This window comes from Symphalangus syndactylus, chromosome 4 (assembly GCF_028878055.3).
Source record: "Symphalangus syndactylus isolate Jambi chromosome 4, NHGRI_mSymSyn1-v2.1_pri, whole genome shotgun sequence".
Taxonomy (NCBI): domain Eukaryota; kingdom Metazoa; phylum Chordata; class Mammalia; order Primates; family Hylobatidae; genus Symphalangus; species Symphalangus syndactylus.
In genome coordinates, this window is record NC_072426.2 from 66,700,211 (window position 1) to 66,716,801 (window position 16,591).

A 16,591-nucleotide genomic window follows, 5' to 3' on the forward strand; every position below is an offset into this window, starting at 1 on the left:
AAGATGATTGTGAATTTTACTAAACCTTTCCACACTCAACGCATGGAAGACATGATTTCTGTCATGTGTGACAAAACAAGGTTTTATTTATAAAATATGCCACTGAATGTTTAGCAACCTGTGTTCTCACATAGCTGGCAATGGTATCTTTGGGCTTAGTGCAGTTAGAACTTAAATTTCTAGAAGCTGCATATAAACATGTTCTAAACTTTTGCTGTTGTTGCCTTGGTAACTTTATTGTGACCTGAGTGTTCCACAAGCATCCTAAACTTAGGTTGGGGATACGGAAAATTATTTTACAATGGTTTTAGGAAAAAGCAAGGTAGTAGCAAAAAATTAGAAGATTCTTAATGCTATTACAACAACAGAGTGTACCTTTAAATGAAATACAATAACAGTGTACCTTTGAAAACTATTCCATAAACTGAATGAAATTTAAAAATATATGGCATTTGTATGTGAATAAGACTTTCTAACCCATCTATTTCTAAAAAACTTATGTTTAATAATAGACAAAATGCATGCTAAAGTAGAATTTTATTTTTTCTTCACCTATAAAAATGATTAAAATAGTTTGTTATTTTCACAGCTGAATCTTTATTCCTCTTGTGGGGTGTTTACCTCTGCTATGCAGTGCGGACAGTCCCATCGGCATTCCATGAGCCCCGCTATATGGCTGTTGCAGTTCACAATGAGCTCATCATCTCTGCTATATTCCATACAATTAGGCAAGTGATCTGTAGAGCTAGTAAATAACTATTTTATTCTTCTGATGTGTTGCAGTTTAAATAGCAAAATTAGATAAGATGCATAATAGACTTAGGAAAGATAGCATTTTATAAGTTGACTAATTTCTTTTACAGATATGGAAAATGAATAGTTTGTTTTTAAAGCTGTTGTTCTTAGTTCCTTCTGCTGTGTTGTTTAGTGCTTTCTTCTATTTTGAAGGTTAACTCAATGTTATTGTATTCTTAAGCCACTTATGGAAATGTAATGGAATATTGTTTACAATATGTAGCACTTTTCATTATGAAGATATAATGCAATATGTGCATGTATTGTAAAGCAGATACAGTTAACTCATCTATATTTTCATTCATGTTTAATGGGCTGGTTTATATTTTCAAAATCTCAATATTCATATAGACAACTTATATGTATGAATTCTGTGGAATTCAAAACACAAAAACTACTTCAGTCTGATGACTAGATTATCATGTGCAGTGGGCTTTGGCACTATTACTCATTCTAGTAATGAATTTCTGGGATAAGAATGTATAGCTTGGTCCTCTATTGTGTGATCATCCCAGATTTCTCTCTAGCAGAGGAGAACAGAGGAGGAAGACAGTGGTTTATCATGAAGTGAACAAAATGAAACATATATGACTTATCTTCTGAAAATGTGTCCCTGATTCATATTTGAAAATGAAATGAAACTCTCAGGGCAGAACTAAAAGAAGGAATTTTATCATTTAAAAAGCAACAAAAAGATGTCATTCAATTGCTTGACAGATATGGAAAGTTAGGACACACTTAAGAAAATTAGAAATGTTGAATATTTGTCTCTGGCCTCAGTGGAAAGAAGGGATCCCCTTTCTTTGGTTTCTGTTCCTTTTTTGACCTTCAGACTCTTCTGGAGATCAGTGAGAATGGGAGAGAGGGTGGGAGAAGGCAGTTGAGGGTCTAGGGGAGTTTTGTAGGATGCCTATCCTCTCTGACTTTAGTCAGCAGTCAGAAGACGCGATCTTGCATCGTTAGAAAGAGACGTTGCCAGACAGCAGTGGGCCACAGTTACAGCCTACACTTTTAAAACTTTTAAATGAGAAAAGGAGGTATCTATGGTCTGACAACCCTGGAGACTCCATCAAGAGGCCAGGAATCTAGAAAGTTGGCCTCTTTGCTTTGTCTTGCCCTCTCTCAAGAGAAAGGAGAGAGAAAGTCATTAGAAGAGGAAGGAAATATAAGAATGGAAATATAAGATTATAAATAAGCAAAGGAAGAAATGCTTTTTCAGCTACTCTGACTGGAGTTTCAGGATCTAAGAGGGGATGCCCTCAGTTGACAATATCTTGAGCACCACGGAACGTCTCCTCCTGATGCCAGAGCTGGAACAGCCTTGACATTTTCCCCAGACTTTCTTCCAAGAAACGCTACTTTTTTGCTTATTTGCAGAATATCAAGCAGACATATTTCATGATACAACAAACATGCTTTTCTACAACCAGCTACAAGTTAAATGTTAACAAATCAACTAAGGTTAACAAATCAACTAAAGAGTTATAAACCAGTAAGAAGGCTCTCAGAGATGAGTTTAAATGTCTTATATGGTCAAAATGTGCTATGTGGTGCAGAAGGTTGTCCACTTTAGCCTTATAATAAACTGTTAGATTTTTTTAGAAACAAATTGTCCAAGTACTTAAATCTGTTTACAGGTTTAACGAATATCTAAATATTCTTTCATTCCTTAAAGTTTACTCTGCTCAGTTTTCATCATTAAATTTATTTTCTCAATAGATGTCGAACTCTAAACTGGCCCAGGTTCTTTCAGGAATAGGCATGGTAAACTATTCTTAAATGAGTCTTTTAAAAGTTTAGGCCGGGCACAGTGGCTCACGCCTGTCATCCCAGCACTTTGGGAGGCCGAGGCAGGCAGATCACGAGGTCAGGAGATTGCGACCATCCCGTCTCTACTAAAAATACCAAAAATTAGCCAGGCATGGTGGCAGGCACCTGTAGTCCTGGCTACTAGGGAGGCTGAGGCAGGAGAATGATGTGAACCCAGGAGGCGGAGCTTGCAGTGAGCCGAGATCGCGCCACTGCACTCCAGCCTGGGGGACAGAGCAAGACTCCGTCTCAAAAAAAGTTTAATAAGGCAATAGATGTTTGTTAAAGAAAAATCCTAAAATGATAAAGAAAAAAGTAAATAAACTCTCCAGTCATGCTACCCAAAGATAAGCACTCTTAACATCTTAGTATATCACTTTTAGATGTTTATGTGTGTTTGTATATTTATGATACATTGCACTTTATAGTCTCCTTTTCAGAGTGTCACAATGCAAGTTAGCCTGCTGAGAAGTCCTGCTGAAAGGAAACCTACTTAATTTTATTTAACCAGCATTTTGCAAACTTAATTGACCATGGAATAACCCCAAACCTCACTTGACATTTGATAACAGCATCCACACTTCAGAAAATACTGTTTTACTACTGATTCAAGGTGACAGGAAGTACGCGTTAAATACTGACTGAAAACAGCTTTACTACTTTGCTTTAAATCTTTCCTACAGAGCCCCAAGCAACTCATTGGCCCAACCAGAATAATCATATGAACATGAGCTTGGTTCTTATAGACACACACTCTGATTGAATGCTCCATGTTGAACCTAGTAAATTTGGTGTTGAGTAGACATGATGTACTTGCAAGATCAGTTTTCTTCCAGACAACTGTGTGGACCGCGATTACTTTTGTAAAGGGAGAACTTCCATTGGTAGCAAGTGTGATACAGAAAAACTAACTAGCTTGGTAGGCTTTGAATTTTTAGCAAGCTTAAGTAAACCTGAAGAAGCCCTATGTCTTAAGTTCCAAATTTCACCCACTATATCTTTCTGCCTAGATTGGATCAGACTGTGGTATATTGACTTTAAGGAATCATAGCATATATTAGCTACTCTCAGAAATTTAATTTATATGGCTATAAAGGATGAAGGAATGGAATTGTAGTTTAATACAGTAAATCTGCATAACACTGATTTTGGGGGAATTGATAGGGAGAAAGTAATAGGCAATAATAAATCAATCAAGAATGTACAATGTCTTATTTACATATGGCCAGAACTTATATATGTGATGGTTCAAATATTTATAAAGTCCAAGAATAAGAAGCATATATCCATCTTGGTAATTTTTTCCTTGAATGAAATAATATAAAATAAGTATTCCAACATTGAAAATATATTCTCTATCAATATAGCATGTGTTCTTTCTTATATGCTTAAAAGTTTTATGTGTAAATATGTATATATACATAAATTAAAAACTATGACTACACATTAGAGATTTATCTTTATTCATACCAAATTGTCAAATTGCACAAAAATAGACTAATAGCAAAGAATTAAGTCTAGAAGGATAAATAATGCAGAGGCGTTTTTCCCAGCCTGTTATAATCCCTTATCCCTTATTATTTTTAGTGCTAAGCATAAAGCAAGTCTTTGGAAAAGTACAAGACTTTTAAGTGTGTTTATTTTTAACCTCAATTTTCAAATATTTTATGCTCCTGGCTTTTAGACCTATTTTTTAAAAGATGAAATACTCTTGAAAAAATAAAGCTTTGAAATTACTGCAAACCCAGTTTTTCTCAAAATATTTCTAGTCAGAATTGCAACCTTAAAAACGTGGCAGTAATTTAAAACTGATTGAGAGTGATGTCTGTATATTTCACAGTTGGTGGTTTTTTGAAGGTTCACTATTTTAAATTATGTGCAAGCATTTTTCCTTCTAGATACTGTCATGCTACTTTAAAGTTTATTTGGTTTGCATTTAAGATGGAATTCTCAATACATGAGGATCCTTTTATGAATGTCTCCTTTAATGTAACTTTCTGCTCCAATACTGGAATGACCCCCAACAGATTGGATTTGTATTATTTTCCCAGAGTGTTATATCCCTTATATGCCTCAGAGACTGTTACTTGTTACTGAGTGTAATGATCCTATTTCAATGCAAAAAAAAAAAAAAAATGAAAATAAAAAATAAAAAAAAAACCTGACCCAGGAAAACAGACTGTGTCAAAAGTCTGTTTTCACAATCTTTTTTCAAAACTGGTTCAGTTTTGCAGTCATATTCAAGGTATGTGTTTTTCTCACAAAGAAGTTAGAGAAGATGGTTAGCCAGAAAGCCCTATCCCTATTTAATGAACTGTGAGCTATTGTGATGAGTGCCCTGTATTTTATGTATGTTACAAGCCTATTTGGTTTGCATCTCTAGACACAAGGGAAAATAATTCCCCATTTCGGGTTAACTGCTGAGCTTCCATTTTAGCTTGATATCCTTAGGGGAGCAGCATGGAGGTGAAAATGAGAAAGAAATCCTCTTGATGACAATTTTAAACATTAATGATAATTTACTTAGTAAATTGGTCATTAATATGGTAGAATGAAGATATAAAAATTAGTTTCTTCCTATTTTAGCGATGAATATATGTTTGTTTTGTGATTATAATATCATGAGCATTTTCTTAGGATGTTAACTTTGCAAACTTGATGATGTGAAACAAAATCGTAATTCTCTAATTTCAAGTGGCAAAATGTCATATTTTGCTTTCATGGATAAACAATGGATAAGACCTTTATGAAAGCAACCCCTGGTTTCTGCATAAGGATGCATCCTTAAAACCTGAACTGTGTACGTACACCTATTAATATTACTAGAATAGACCTTAGTACTGAATTTCTCCTCACCATTTTTCCTGCAGAGGCATACTGGAACACAACTTTATAAATTTCTCAATCAGATAAGATTTTTAAACACTGCATTTTAAGTTATTTTAGACAATTTGATAATTTAGAACAATTTATTTTAAAGGGTACATTTTATAAACCATTAGTATGTTTCATTAAATTGCTTTATCCATTAAATTGTTTTATCATTTCAATCCTTGGATCATTCACAAAGATAAATAATCGTCCACTTTTTCTTAATTATAGCTGTTTTTAAACATTGATGTTTTGTAGGCAAATTATGAGTTCTAAGAGTATTACAACTCATAACTCTGCAAATTTGTATTATAAGTTTGTAGCCTACTCCTGTTGAATTTACATATATTTACCACTTTGATTTTTACATACAAAATAATAATCTTGGGTATTATGCTGCCTTTCTTTTTAAAATCATAATAAAGGGTTCATATATTATGCATCAAATTAAGCTTAGACTTTATTCTTCTGAGATGAAAATATATGCCATAGAAATAGTAATACAATTTCCTTTTTCTTTTTTTAATACAATGAGGAAAAAAGAGTTTCCAAGTAATCCTAGTGTTTTAAGTAGAATCTTAATCTTGGATTGTTAACTCAATGAATTCTCATTTCAGATTTGTTCTTGCCTCGAGACTTCAGTCTGATTGGATGTTGATGCTGTATTTTGCACATACTCATTTGACTGTGACAGTCACCATCGGGTTGCTTTTGATTCCAAAGGTATTCTTCTAATATTACTTTTTTTTTTTTTTTTTTTTGCAAAACTTATCTTTAATGAACATGGAGTTACTTATCCTATAGGCAAAGGGAGGTATGGAAATTTGCTTAATATTTAAAAGAGTTTTAAAGCTCCCTCCTTAGGAAACTAGCTGTTTTCTTTTTGAATTTTGGAAACTTCTTAAATAATTTTTAAATGCCTTTGTTTGTACAAAAACCCATCATCTGTTTCAGTCTTTTTCCAAATATATTGATATCTAGTATGTTTTATTATGGGTTCATTCTAGCTGTAACATCAAGATCATTTTTTAAAAGAACTCTCCTATTCTAAGAATCCTCTTGTTTGGATTCATATTCAGAGAAATCTTGTGTTTGAAACATTCAAATAATTTTTTATGTATATAAATTATTATATATAGAGAAATCTCCATAATGATAGATACTGACAAAGACTTATCCAGGCAGCACCATGAAATGAGGAAAAATGAGCCAGGACTCAGAATACAGGGATTCTAGACTCATGGCCTGACCAGAAACTGGCTGTGTGTTATGACACTAGCCAGGACTTTTGATTTTTTTGTGTGTGATATAATAGTAAGGCTTCGTGGAATAAAATAAAATGATATTGGAGTTTTTTTTCTCTGGGGGGAAGGTATTATACACATTATATCATTGTTATTATTTTCCTCTTTTATACATAAACACAATATTAGAACACTGTGTATCTTTTCAGTGCCACAAAATACAGTGTTAGCACAGCTGGAACCAGAATTGTGATTTCTTGTCTTTCACTCCAGGCTTTTCCTCAGCTCCCACAGTTAACCAGAACATTGAGATGCAGCCTGACTGAAAAGGCTAAACCGTTGTAAACAGAACAAGATACCTATTTTATTCCCTACTTGAATTACAACTAGACACAAGTATTTTTGTAGATTATCTTAACTAGTTTGATACTTTGCACAATACGATTACACTTTTATTAGATGGATGGAGCTATACTGAGATTATTTAATAAATTGTTACTGAGTTCAAAGAGGATTGAAACTTGTACATGAATGTTCATAGCAGTGTTATTCATAATACCCAAAAAGTAGAAACAACCCAAATGTTTACCGACTGATAAATGTATAAACAACATGTGGTATATCCATACAATGGATTATTATTTGTCAGTAAAAAGGAATGAAGTTCTGGCACATGTTACAACAATAAGAACTGCAAAAGCCAGACACAAAATGCCACACATTGCATGATTCCATTTATGTGAAATGTCCAGAATGGGCAAATCTATAGAAACAGAAAGTAGACTAGTGTTTGTCACAGGTTGGGGGAAGGATGAATAGAAGTGATTGCTTAATGGATTCAAGGTTTCTTTTTGAGATGAATATTCCAAAACTATTCTGGAATTAAATAGTGGTGAAGGTTGCACAATCTCATGAAGGTACCAAGAACTGACATGTACATTTAAAGTTATAAATTTTATAGTATGTATGTGAATTCTATCTCAATAAAAAGAGAATGTTAAAATATTATAGAGGGGCATTGCTAGGCATTGTTATATATCCTTAGAATAAGAGAAATGAACAGATAAAAACCTATATTCTCACGGTACTTATATTCTGGAGAAGGGGAGAGGGGGAAGGGGAAACAGACAAGATAAATAAATAAGGTAAGTATTTAAAATAGTATTTTAGATAAAGTGCCAAGGAAAAATAATAAAGCAGGAAATGGACAATATATGACAAATGACACTATTTCTTAAACCCATAATTGTCTCCAAGACTTTGAAAACAAGAAAAACAATTTCATTTTTATAAATGACCTCCAGGTGGTGTAACCAGTGGCGTATGATATTTTGGAGGGCAGGAACTCTATGACATTCACGATTTATGGCCTTTAGTTCATGGCATCTGTGGGTCTCACAAACATATGTAGAAGAGTAAAGAAAAGATTCAGTTTACCAGGGAGGCTGGAGCAGGAGGATGGCTTCAGCCCAGGAGTTTGAGGCTGCTGCGTGCTATGACTATGCCCGTGAATAGCCACTGCTCTCCTGGCTGAGCAACATAGCAAGACCCTGTCTGTCTGTCTATAGATAGATAGATAGATAGATAGACAGACAGATAGATAGATATAGATATATATACATAGATATAGATATATGCAATGCCTTACAGTGAGCTAATGTCTACTGCTCATACTGAATTTCTGTTTCAGTTTTCACATTCAAGCAATAACCCACGAGATGATATTGCTACAGAAGCATATGAGGATGAGCTAGACATGGGCCGATCTGGATCCTACCTGAACAGCAGTATCAATTCAGCCTGGAGTGAGCACAGCTTGGATCCAGAGGACATTCGAGTAATGCCAGTACTCTATCTTTCTTCCTATTTCAGATTAGCCTCATTTATACAGGCAGGCATGTGTGGGTTGGGGTGTGTGTGTGCATGCATGTGCACTCATGTTTGTGCATGTATGTCTCAGAAAGAGGGAATGTGTTTGGTTATGAACTGAAGATGCCAAATGCGGAGTTAATCCAGTTCTAAAATATATGAACCATAGTATAAATTAGAATGCACAGGGCCATTTCAACTTTTATAGTAGCCTGGTCAACCTCAGTAGTCTTAACTGACTTATTGGTATTCATAGTGATGAACTGATTAAACATGTTCCATAATACATGTTTATAACATCTTGCTTAGGGAAAGGTAGGATAAATCCGTGGAGCAGAGAGGAGAGCCTGGATTATTTAAAATAGTCTATGACGACACATCAGCATCTGAAGGAAGCAGATGTTTTTAGTAGTCAATGGACTATTACCCTCTAAGCCTAATCTAACATCACATGTAACTTTATCAATGGCTACATGATGCTTCCAATACTCCTCAGAGATATGGTTCACCTATAAACAATATGCTGTGTTTTTTTCTGGTCCAGGCTCAGTCTGGTCCTCACAACTTGAATGTGCAAAGTGCTTGCTCCTTGATGCAAGATTAGAATACGTGAGTTTGTGTCTTAACGTCCACACTTTATGTGAAACAAAACACAAAAGAATCAGAAAATACAAATCAGAAAAGTACAAATCAGAAGGTGCTTGCTCCTTGAAGCAAGGTTAGAATACATGAGTTCATGTCTTAAGGTCCACACTCTATGTGAAACAAAACACAAAAGAATCAGAAAGTACAAATGGGGAGAAAATCGACAAGTACATATGTCAGAGAAAGCTGTAGAGCAGTTGCCCTAAATTAGAGCCCAAGTTTACTGAATTGCAGTACCATGTAGTGATCTTCTATGACTGAAACACTAAATTCTACACTTCTTTGAATTTGCTTTTGTTCTGGCAGGATGAGCTGAAAAAACTCTATGCCCAACTGGAAATATATAAAAGAAAGAAGATGATCACAAACAACCCCCACCTCCAGAAAAAGCGGTGCTCGAAGAAGGGCTTAGGTCGTTCCATCATGAGACGCATTACCGAGATCCCAGAGACAGTCAGCCGGCAGTGCTCTAAAGAGGACAAGGAGGGCGCCGACCATGGCACAGCCAAAGGCACTGCCCTCATCAGGAAGAACCCCCCAGAGTCTTCAGGGAACACAGGAAAATCCAAGGAGGAGACTCTGAAAAACCGAGTCTTCTCACTCAAGAAATCCCACAGCACTTATGACCACGTGAGAGACCAAACGGAAGAGTCCAGTAGCCTACCCACAGAAAGCCAAGAGGAGGAGGCGACAGACAATTCCACACTGGAATCCCTGTCGGGTAAAAAACTAACACAAAAACTAAAAGAAGACAGCGAGGCTGAGTCCACAGAGTCGGTGCCGTTGGTGTGCAAGTCAGCAAGCGCTCACAACCTCAGCTCAGAGAAGAAACCTGGGCACCCACGAACATCGATGTTACAGAAGTCTCTCAGTGTCATAGCAAGCGCCAAGGAGAAGACTCTTGGATTAGCTGGGAAAACCCAAACAGCAGGCGTGGAAGAACGCACTAAATCCCAGAAACCTCTGCCAAAAGATAAAGAGACAAAGAGAAATCACTCGAATTCTGATAACACAGAGACTAAAGATCCTGCCCCCCAAAACTCAAATCCTGCGGAGGAGCCAAGAAAGCCTCAGAAATCTGGGATTATGAAACAACAAAGGGTCAACCCCACCACTGCCAATTCTGACCTGAACCCAGGCGCCACCCAGATGAAGGACAACTTTGACGTTGGGGAGGTGTGTCCTTGGGAGGTTTATGACCTGACCCCTGGTCCTGTGCCTTCAGAATCAAAAGTTCAAAAGCATGTATCTATTGTGGCTTCTGAAATGGAGAAAAACCCCACTTTTTCCTTAAAGGAGAAATCTCACCACAAGCCTAAGGCAGCTGAGGTTTGTCAGCAATCCAATCAGAAGCGCATGGATAAGGCTGAAGTATGCCTTTGGGAGAGCCAAGGCCAGTCCATTTTGGAAGATGAAAAGCTTTTGATTTCCAAGATTCCAGTTCTCCCAGAGAGGGCAAAAGAGGAGAACGGAGGTCAGCCTCATGCAGCCAATGTGTGTGCTGGGCAGAGCGAAGAACTGCCCCCCAAAGCTGTAGCATCAAAAACAGAGAATGAAAATCTCAACCAAATAGGACACCAGGAAAAAAAGACATCTTCTTCTGAGGAGAATGTGCGTGGCTCGTATAACTCAAGTAATAACTTCCAGCAACCTTTAACATCACGAGCAGAGGTTTGTCCTTGGGAGTTTCAGACCCCAGCTCAACCAAATGCTGGAAGAAGTGTAGCTTTACCTGCCTCTTCTGCTCTAAGTGCAAATAAGATAGCAGGGCCTCGGAAAGAAGAGGTCTGGGATACTTTTAAAGTGTAGCATCTCCAGGAAGAAGAGGAAAAGGAGGGAACCCCGGATTGGATATGAGACAGAAGATTTAAGAATCAAAAATTCCTAAGAAGGATTTGTCAATCAAGGAAAACATGACAGATGGTGAGGTAAAGTCAAAGGCATGGGTAGAAGAGGACCGGGGGACAAGAGAAACAACGTCATAAGGGAGAAGTCACACTTTGGTCATGAAAGTCCTTCCCCTGGTAACACTAGTAAAATCTTTCCATTTCAGTATGTTTAAGGAAAATAGACCACAATGTCTGCCCCGATCAATATGTACCCATGGGACTTTGAAGATCCTAAGTCAGGTAAACCAGGAGGCACAGAAGACATACCAGATTTGCAAAGAAAGAAAAGGTATAGACATATATAACTGAAATTCTAAGTAGCTGACCGAGAAGAACTTACTTTACCTATTTAACCTTGATAGCACTGCTAACTTAATGCATCCCAAAAATATCTTTTATATTAATGATTGCTCTCATTTTCTTATAAATGTATGTTTCAGTACATCGTTGTGTCTCATATTCAAGCATTCCAGATTGTATAATTTTTGCAAATAACTTTGGTATTATGTGACACAACACATTTATGCAATCTGCAGCTACTCAATTGTTATTGCACCTTACAGAATACCTGCTATCTATCAACTTTAGTTGATTCTTGAAGTACAGTAAGCTTTCTCTGGCTTGGGAAGCCATAACCGTTACTATAAAAACTTTTAGTTTTGGCTGTGGTTTATATATTGTGACTTTGAATTTGACTCTATTATTTCACATCATGGTTTGTTATACTGTCTTAATCAGGGTTTTTTACACAAGTTGAGTTACTTGTTTTGCACTCCTTGTTAGGACTCAGAAGCTTTATTAATATTGGAGATCAAGTGGTCCTACTTAGTCATATGTCTCAATAAGTTAAGGACAACTTATCCGTTGTTTATTCAAAGTCAGAGATAGATAACGCCTTCATTCCAATTAATTGTCCCTTTTAACTCTTCACTATTTCCTACTTAGCAGCATTTCCAAAGGAAGAAGCTAAGAGTGAGAAAAATATACCGTGCATTATTATTACCATTGGAAAGGGAAGACTCTAGGGATGACATAAGAATTATAGCAGTACTATAGACCCAGGAAGTTTGCCTTTCAAAAAAACACAGGTAGCTCCTGATAGCACTTTCAAGGGATTATTTTTTTAAACAGAAAAATTATGGTAGCACCAAGATCATTGTATGGATATATTTTTATTATGTGCACTGAAAATACAGTATTTTAAAATACCTTAAACTATTTATTCTCATAAACTCTTATTCATTGCTTCAGCTAGAGGTAGAACTTGCTGGGCTCAAATCCCAAAGAGGTTTTATGACCTTATTTATTCAAAGCCTATAAGGTGGTATGGAATCTTCATTCTCCCAAGCACTGGAAAATGTCTAAGTCCTGCAAATTGCCTTTGTGAGCCACTTGCTCAAAATGTAACATGTAAGGTCTATTTGCAAGGCAAAGCAGCCCCCAAAGCATATTTTATGAAGCTTATTGCATTCCACACTGATCTCTTGGCATGAGAATCCTAAGCTGCCGACTTAGCCCCTACCGCCATGATCATGCAATGAGATTCCAAAACTCAGTCTCATTTCATGTAAAGAAGAATCACTCAGAAATAGAACCGAGACTTCCCTTTTTCTCCCTGTAAACACCCAAGTATCAACTGCTTATTTGGCCAGGACACTCCCAGCACAAATAACTATTTTGTATGTCACAAGCAGCAAGGAGGACATGCTAGGATGATAAAAGATGGAGAAACAGAATCAGAGGGTGGATATAGGGCTGTTCGTGGAGAGTATTTTCAGTGGAAGGTAAAAACAGAATTCTCCATATTCATCAAATTTTTCTCAGTGATTTTGTTATTCAGGTGTAAGCAAGCACTTCACTGTTTCGCCAAGCTGTGCGCAAATCTTCCTCACCCATTTGCTGACTTTATGCATTACTCAGGTTGGTGGGGTCGGTTTGAGAAGATATAGAAATTCTATTTTTGTGTCTTTACACTATTTATTTCTTTCATCTCTTCCTTTTCAATGAAGGCCTGTATGCTTGGTGACCTCCTTTAAGGAATCTTTGTGAATTGGGTTGGAAATTCCTAGACCCACATATTTGTTTCATTTATGTCTGAAATCTGTTAGCACTTGATTCTTTTCTTGAGAAATATGCAGTCAAGCATCAGTGACTTTCTATTGCACTTCAGGATTGATCCTGCTAGAGATGTGACTTAAAAAGACTTGCCAAATTACTTAGCGACATTCTATAGTTCATAGATTATTCTCCACCAGCATAAATCAGTGAGAGTGCCTAGAGTCTTTCTGAGAGTTTCATTGCCATTATCAACAAGAGAAGTTGAAATTTACAAGTCAGGAGGTTATTTTTCCAGATTGATAACCATAGAAAGTGAATAAACACTTTTAAGGTCGCAAACATTTGCTAGGTTGTCCTTCTCAATGCATGTGCAGGCTGCATCCTGTCCTTGTTTTTAAGCCAGGGTTTATAAGTAAGTAGATTTATACCAATCTTAATAGAATTGTATATTTTATGCAAGAATTATATGCTTTACGACATGAAGTATAACTCAACCCATTGTAAACTTTGGTGGCAATATGGATTTGAAACTCGACAGTTCTCTTGTATTTGCTTCCTAGGTTTCTGCATGCAAGTTATGACAGGTAGGACTGAAAAAACACTGCCTTTTGACTTCTAGCATTTAGCAACCGAGAGTCGTAGAGTCAATAAAGCTGTAAGTCTCTTCACTTAATCCGTGGTTCTCCTAAAACTATTATCTGAAACCTACAGCATCCCACCATGAAATATTTGGTAAATTTATGTTGTGACGTGTTGTAGCATGTAAATAATTATAACTTCTCTGCAATAAAACATATTTATATGAAAGTGATTTGTGGGGATTTGTGTGTTCGTCTATAGAAAACTGAATTTATTTCGTCTAACTTTAAACGAAATTCCATATATTTGTTTGGCTGTGGTATCCTTGTGCACATACATCCTCATATTGCCAGTCTATAGGAATATGTGATTAGCCAAATGTGGCCTCAAACACACAGGTCATCATTTGGAGGCAATCAAACCTATTTTTGGTTTTGACTTAAGAAGGCGCTTCCCAAATGGGAACTAACTCAGCTACCTTTTTTGTTTGCTTGTTTACTCCACACACAGTACCAGGAAATGTGCTAAGGAGTGATGATACAAAGATAAACAACCCCTTCAGGAACGCTCAGGCCCATGAGAGTATCCAGTCACTGGTATAACAATATGCAGATGAGCATAACTAAGGTCAGGGAAGTCTCACTAGAGACTTCAGGTTCACCAGGCCGAAAATCTGCAAAGGCAACAAACAGGTATCAAAGGGAAACTGTTGTAAGGCTGGAGAAGTAACTGAGCACAGACTGCACGCCACGCTTCAGGTTAACTGCAGCTTCATCGTGGAGCACTGGAAGCTAAAGGGAAGCTTTGAAAAGTGGCATAATGAAGTCAAAAATTAGATCATTTTGGAAGCAGCCCTGAAATGGACTGAAACGGGAAGGGACTAGAGGCAGCTAAAAAAGATTAGTGTGAGAGTCACAATGAGAGAAGATGAGAACCTTAAGAGGAGATGGAAAGATTCGTGTTTATTTCATCAATATCACATCTCCAAGTGGGTTTACTATTTTATTATACTCATGTGAAATGGGAAAAATCAGGTTACTTTAGATAAGTGTCAAATACAAATTTTTTTCTAAGTTTATTGACATTTTGGCTAATTTCAGAAGCCTCAAAAGCCCTTTCTGAAGACTGGTAGACCTCATATCATCTGTTCACGAGAAAAGCTGACGAACAGGATCCCAGGTTCCTGCTATGGGAAAGCTTGGTACTAAACTGGGCTGAGAAAGAAGGCACTTGGGGCACGTTGCAGTGTGGACTGAAGTTTCTACCAGCTCAGAAGAGCTCTAGAAAGACAACCAGGCCTGAAAAGAGGGAAGGGGAAGAGCTGGTCCCCCACCTTATCCCTGCACCCCTCTTTCTTTGGATGAAGCATAGCAACTACCTTTTCCCATCTGCTCACACCATTGCCACTTATTTTCAGTTATTGCTGGACTTGTCTAGTTGACCTGCCTGGCTATATTATTTTTTCATATATCTTGTTTCTTTGTTCTAAATTTAGAATCTTTCTGCTAAAAAAATACCTAAGGGAAATAGGTATATAAATAGACTTTATCATATAAATAGACTTTATCACATAAAAACTAATAATGTAAATCTGGTGTCCTAAAACAATGCAAGTTAGTTAAGATTTTCTTATATCAGCATATTCTATCTTTTCCCCCTGAATAGTTGTAAAAACAGCAATCAAATCTTTCTAATTTGGGTTGTTTTCTCTAAACATTTTGATTCTTAGAAAGTACAAGGGCAAAGTTCAAGCATCTCGTGTGTTCTAATTCAGCGTTAACTGGCTAGAAGGCAGATAATGAAATGTATGGTTTTTAATTTCCCTTTCTTTCCCTGTGATGTGAAAATTGCCAGAAATAAAACTGTCTGATCAAATGAACATGGAAAATAAGGGATAAATATAGGAAGAGGCCTGTGCTGCACAGCAGTCACATTCCTAGAAAGAAAAATAATTTAAATATGCAAATAGAAGGTCCATGCCAGTTCTTGTAAAACATACTCCCATTTCAGTTCAATCAGCAATAGAAAAGAAAAAAATGCCCTCAGTTGTGCACACAAGAGAAATATTCATGCAGTTTTTTCTCCAGTTACACCAAGAGGTTTGATTCTTCCGTGCCTTTTGTGTTTGCTTGTTGGTCCAACTCAAATTCCCTCCCCTTCTTCTCCCTGCCAACATGTTATGTACACTTTTATGCTAGAGTGATCATATATTTTATTGGCCAAAGAAAACCTTTGAGAGTAAAAGGGCAGTATTAAACTATACATCTGGCTGGGAACTGCAGCTCACATCTGTAATCCCAATAGTTTGGGATGCCAAGGTAGGAGGATTGCTTGAGGCCAGGAGTTCAATACCAGACTGAGCAACATAGCAAGACCCATCTCTACAAAAAAAAAAAAAAAAATTAGCTGGTCATGGTGGCATATGCCTGTAATCCCAGCTACTCAGAAGGCTGAGGCAGGAGGATCCCTTGAGCCTAGGAAGTTGAGGATGCAGTGAGCCATGATCATGCCTCTGCACTCCAGCCTAGGTGACAGAGCAAGACCTTGTTTTAAAAAAATAAATTACACCTGGATAACAGTGTAAACTGGGACTATCCCTGGTCACCTAGGATGTTTGTTTTCCCTAATTCAAGGAGCAGCACAAAGGCCCCTGTTACCTCCATGAAACTTTTCCTAATTCCTCAAGTCAGAATGAATTCCTTCTTCTCAGCTCGCCTTAGGAATTTACTTAAGTCTCTTACTGCACTGACTTAAACAATTTAGTTACATGCTCCACTGAGTCATCTGCTAAATTGAGAGCTCTATTCACCTATAGATCCCCAATATCAAGCA

General features: G+C 36.9%; 1 protein-coding gene across 1 annotated transcript in view; it reads left to right on the forward strand.

Moving 5' to 3' along the window:
* The window catches only part of GPR158 (G protein-coupled receptor 158), a 433,367-nt gene extending 419,380 nt beyond the window's left edge, over positions 1-13,987 (forward strand). Inside the window, exons 8-11 of the mRNA XM_055274921.2 lie at positions 590-728; positions 6,093-6,198; positions 8,410-8,556; positions 9,540-13,987. Coding sequence (XP_055130896.1) covers positions 590-728; positions 6,093-6,198; positions 8,410-8,556; positions 9,540-11,042 — 1,895 coding nt within the window. The 3' untranslated portion in view covers positions 11,043-13,987. The remainder of the gene's footprint in view (positions 1-589; positions 729-6,092; positions 6,199-8,409; positions 8,557-9,539) is intronic.
* The last annotated feature ends 2,604 nt before the right edge of the window (positions 13,988-16,591 follow it).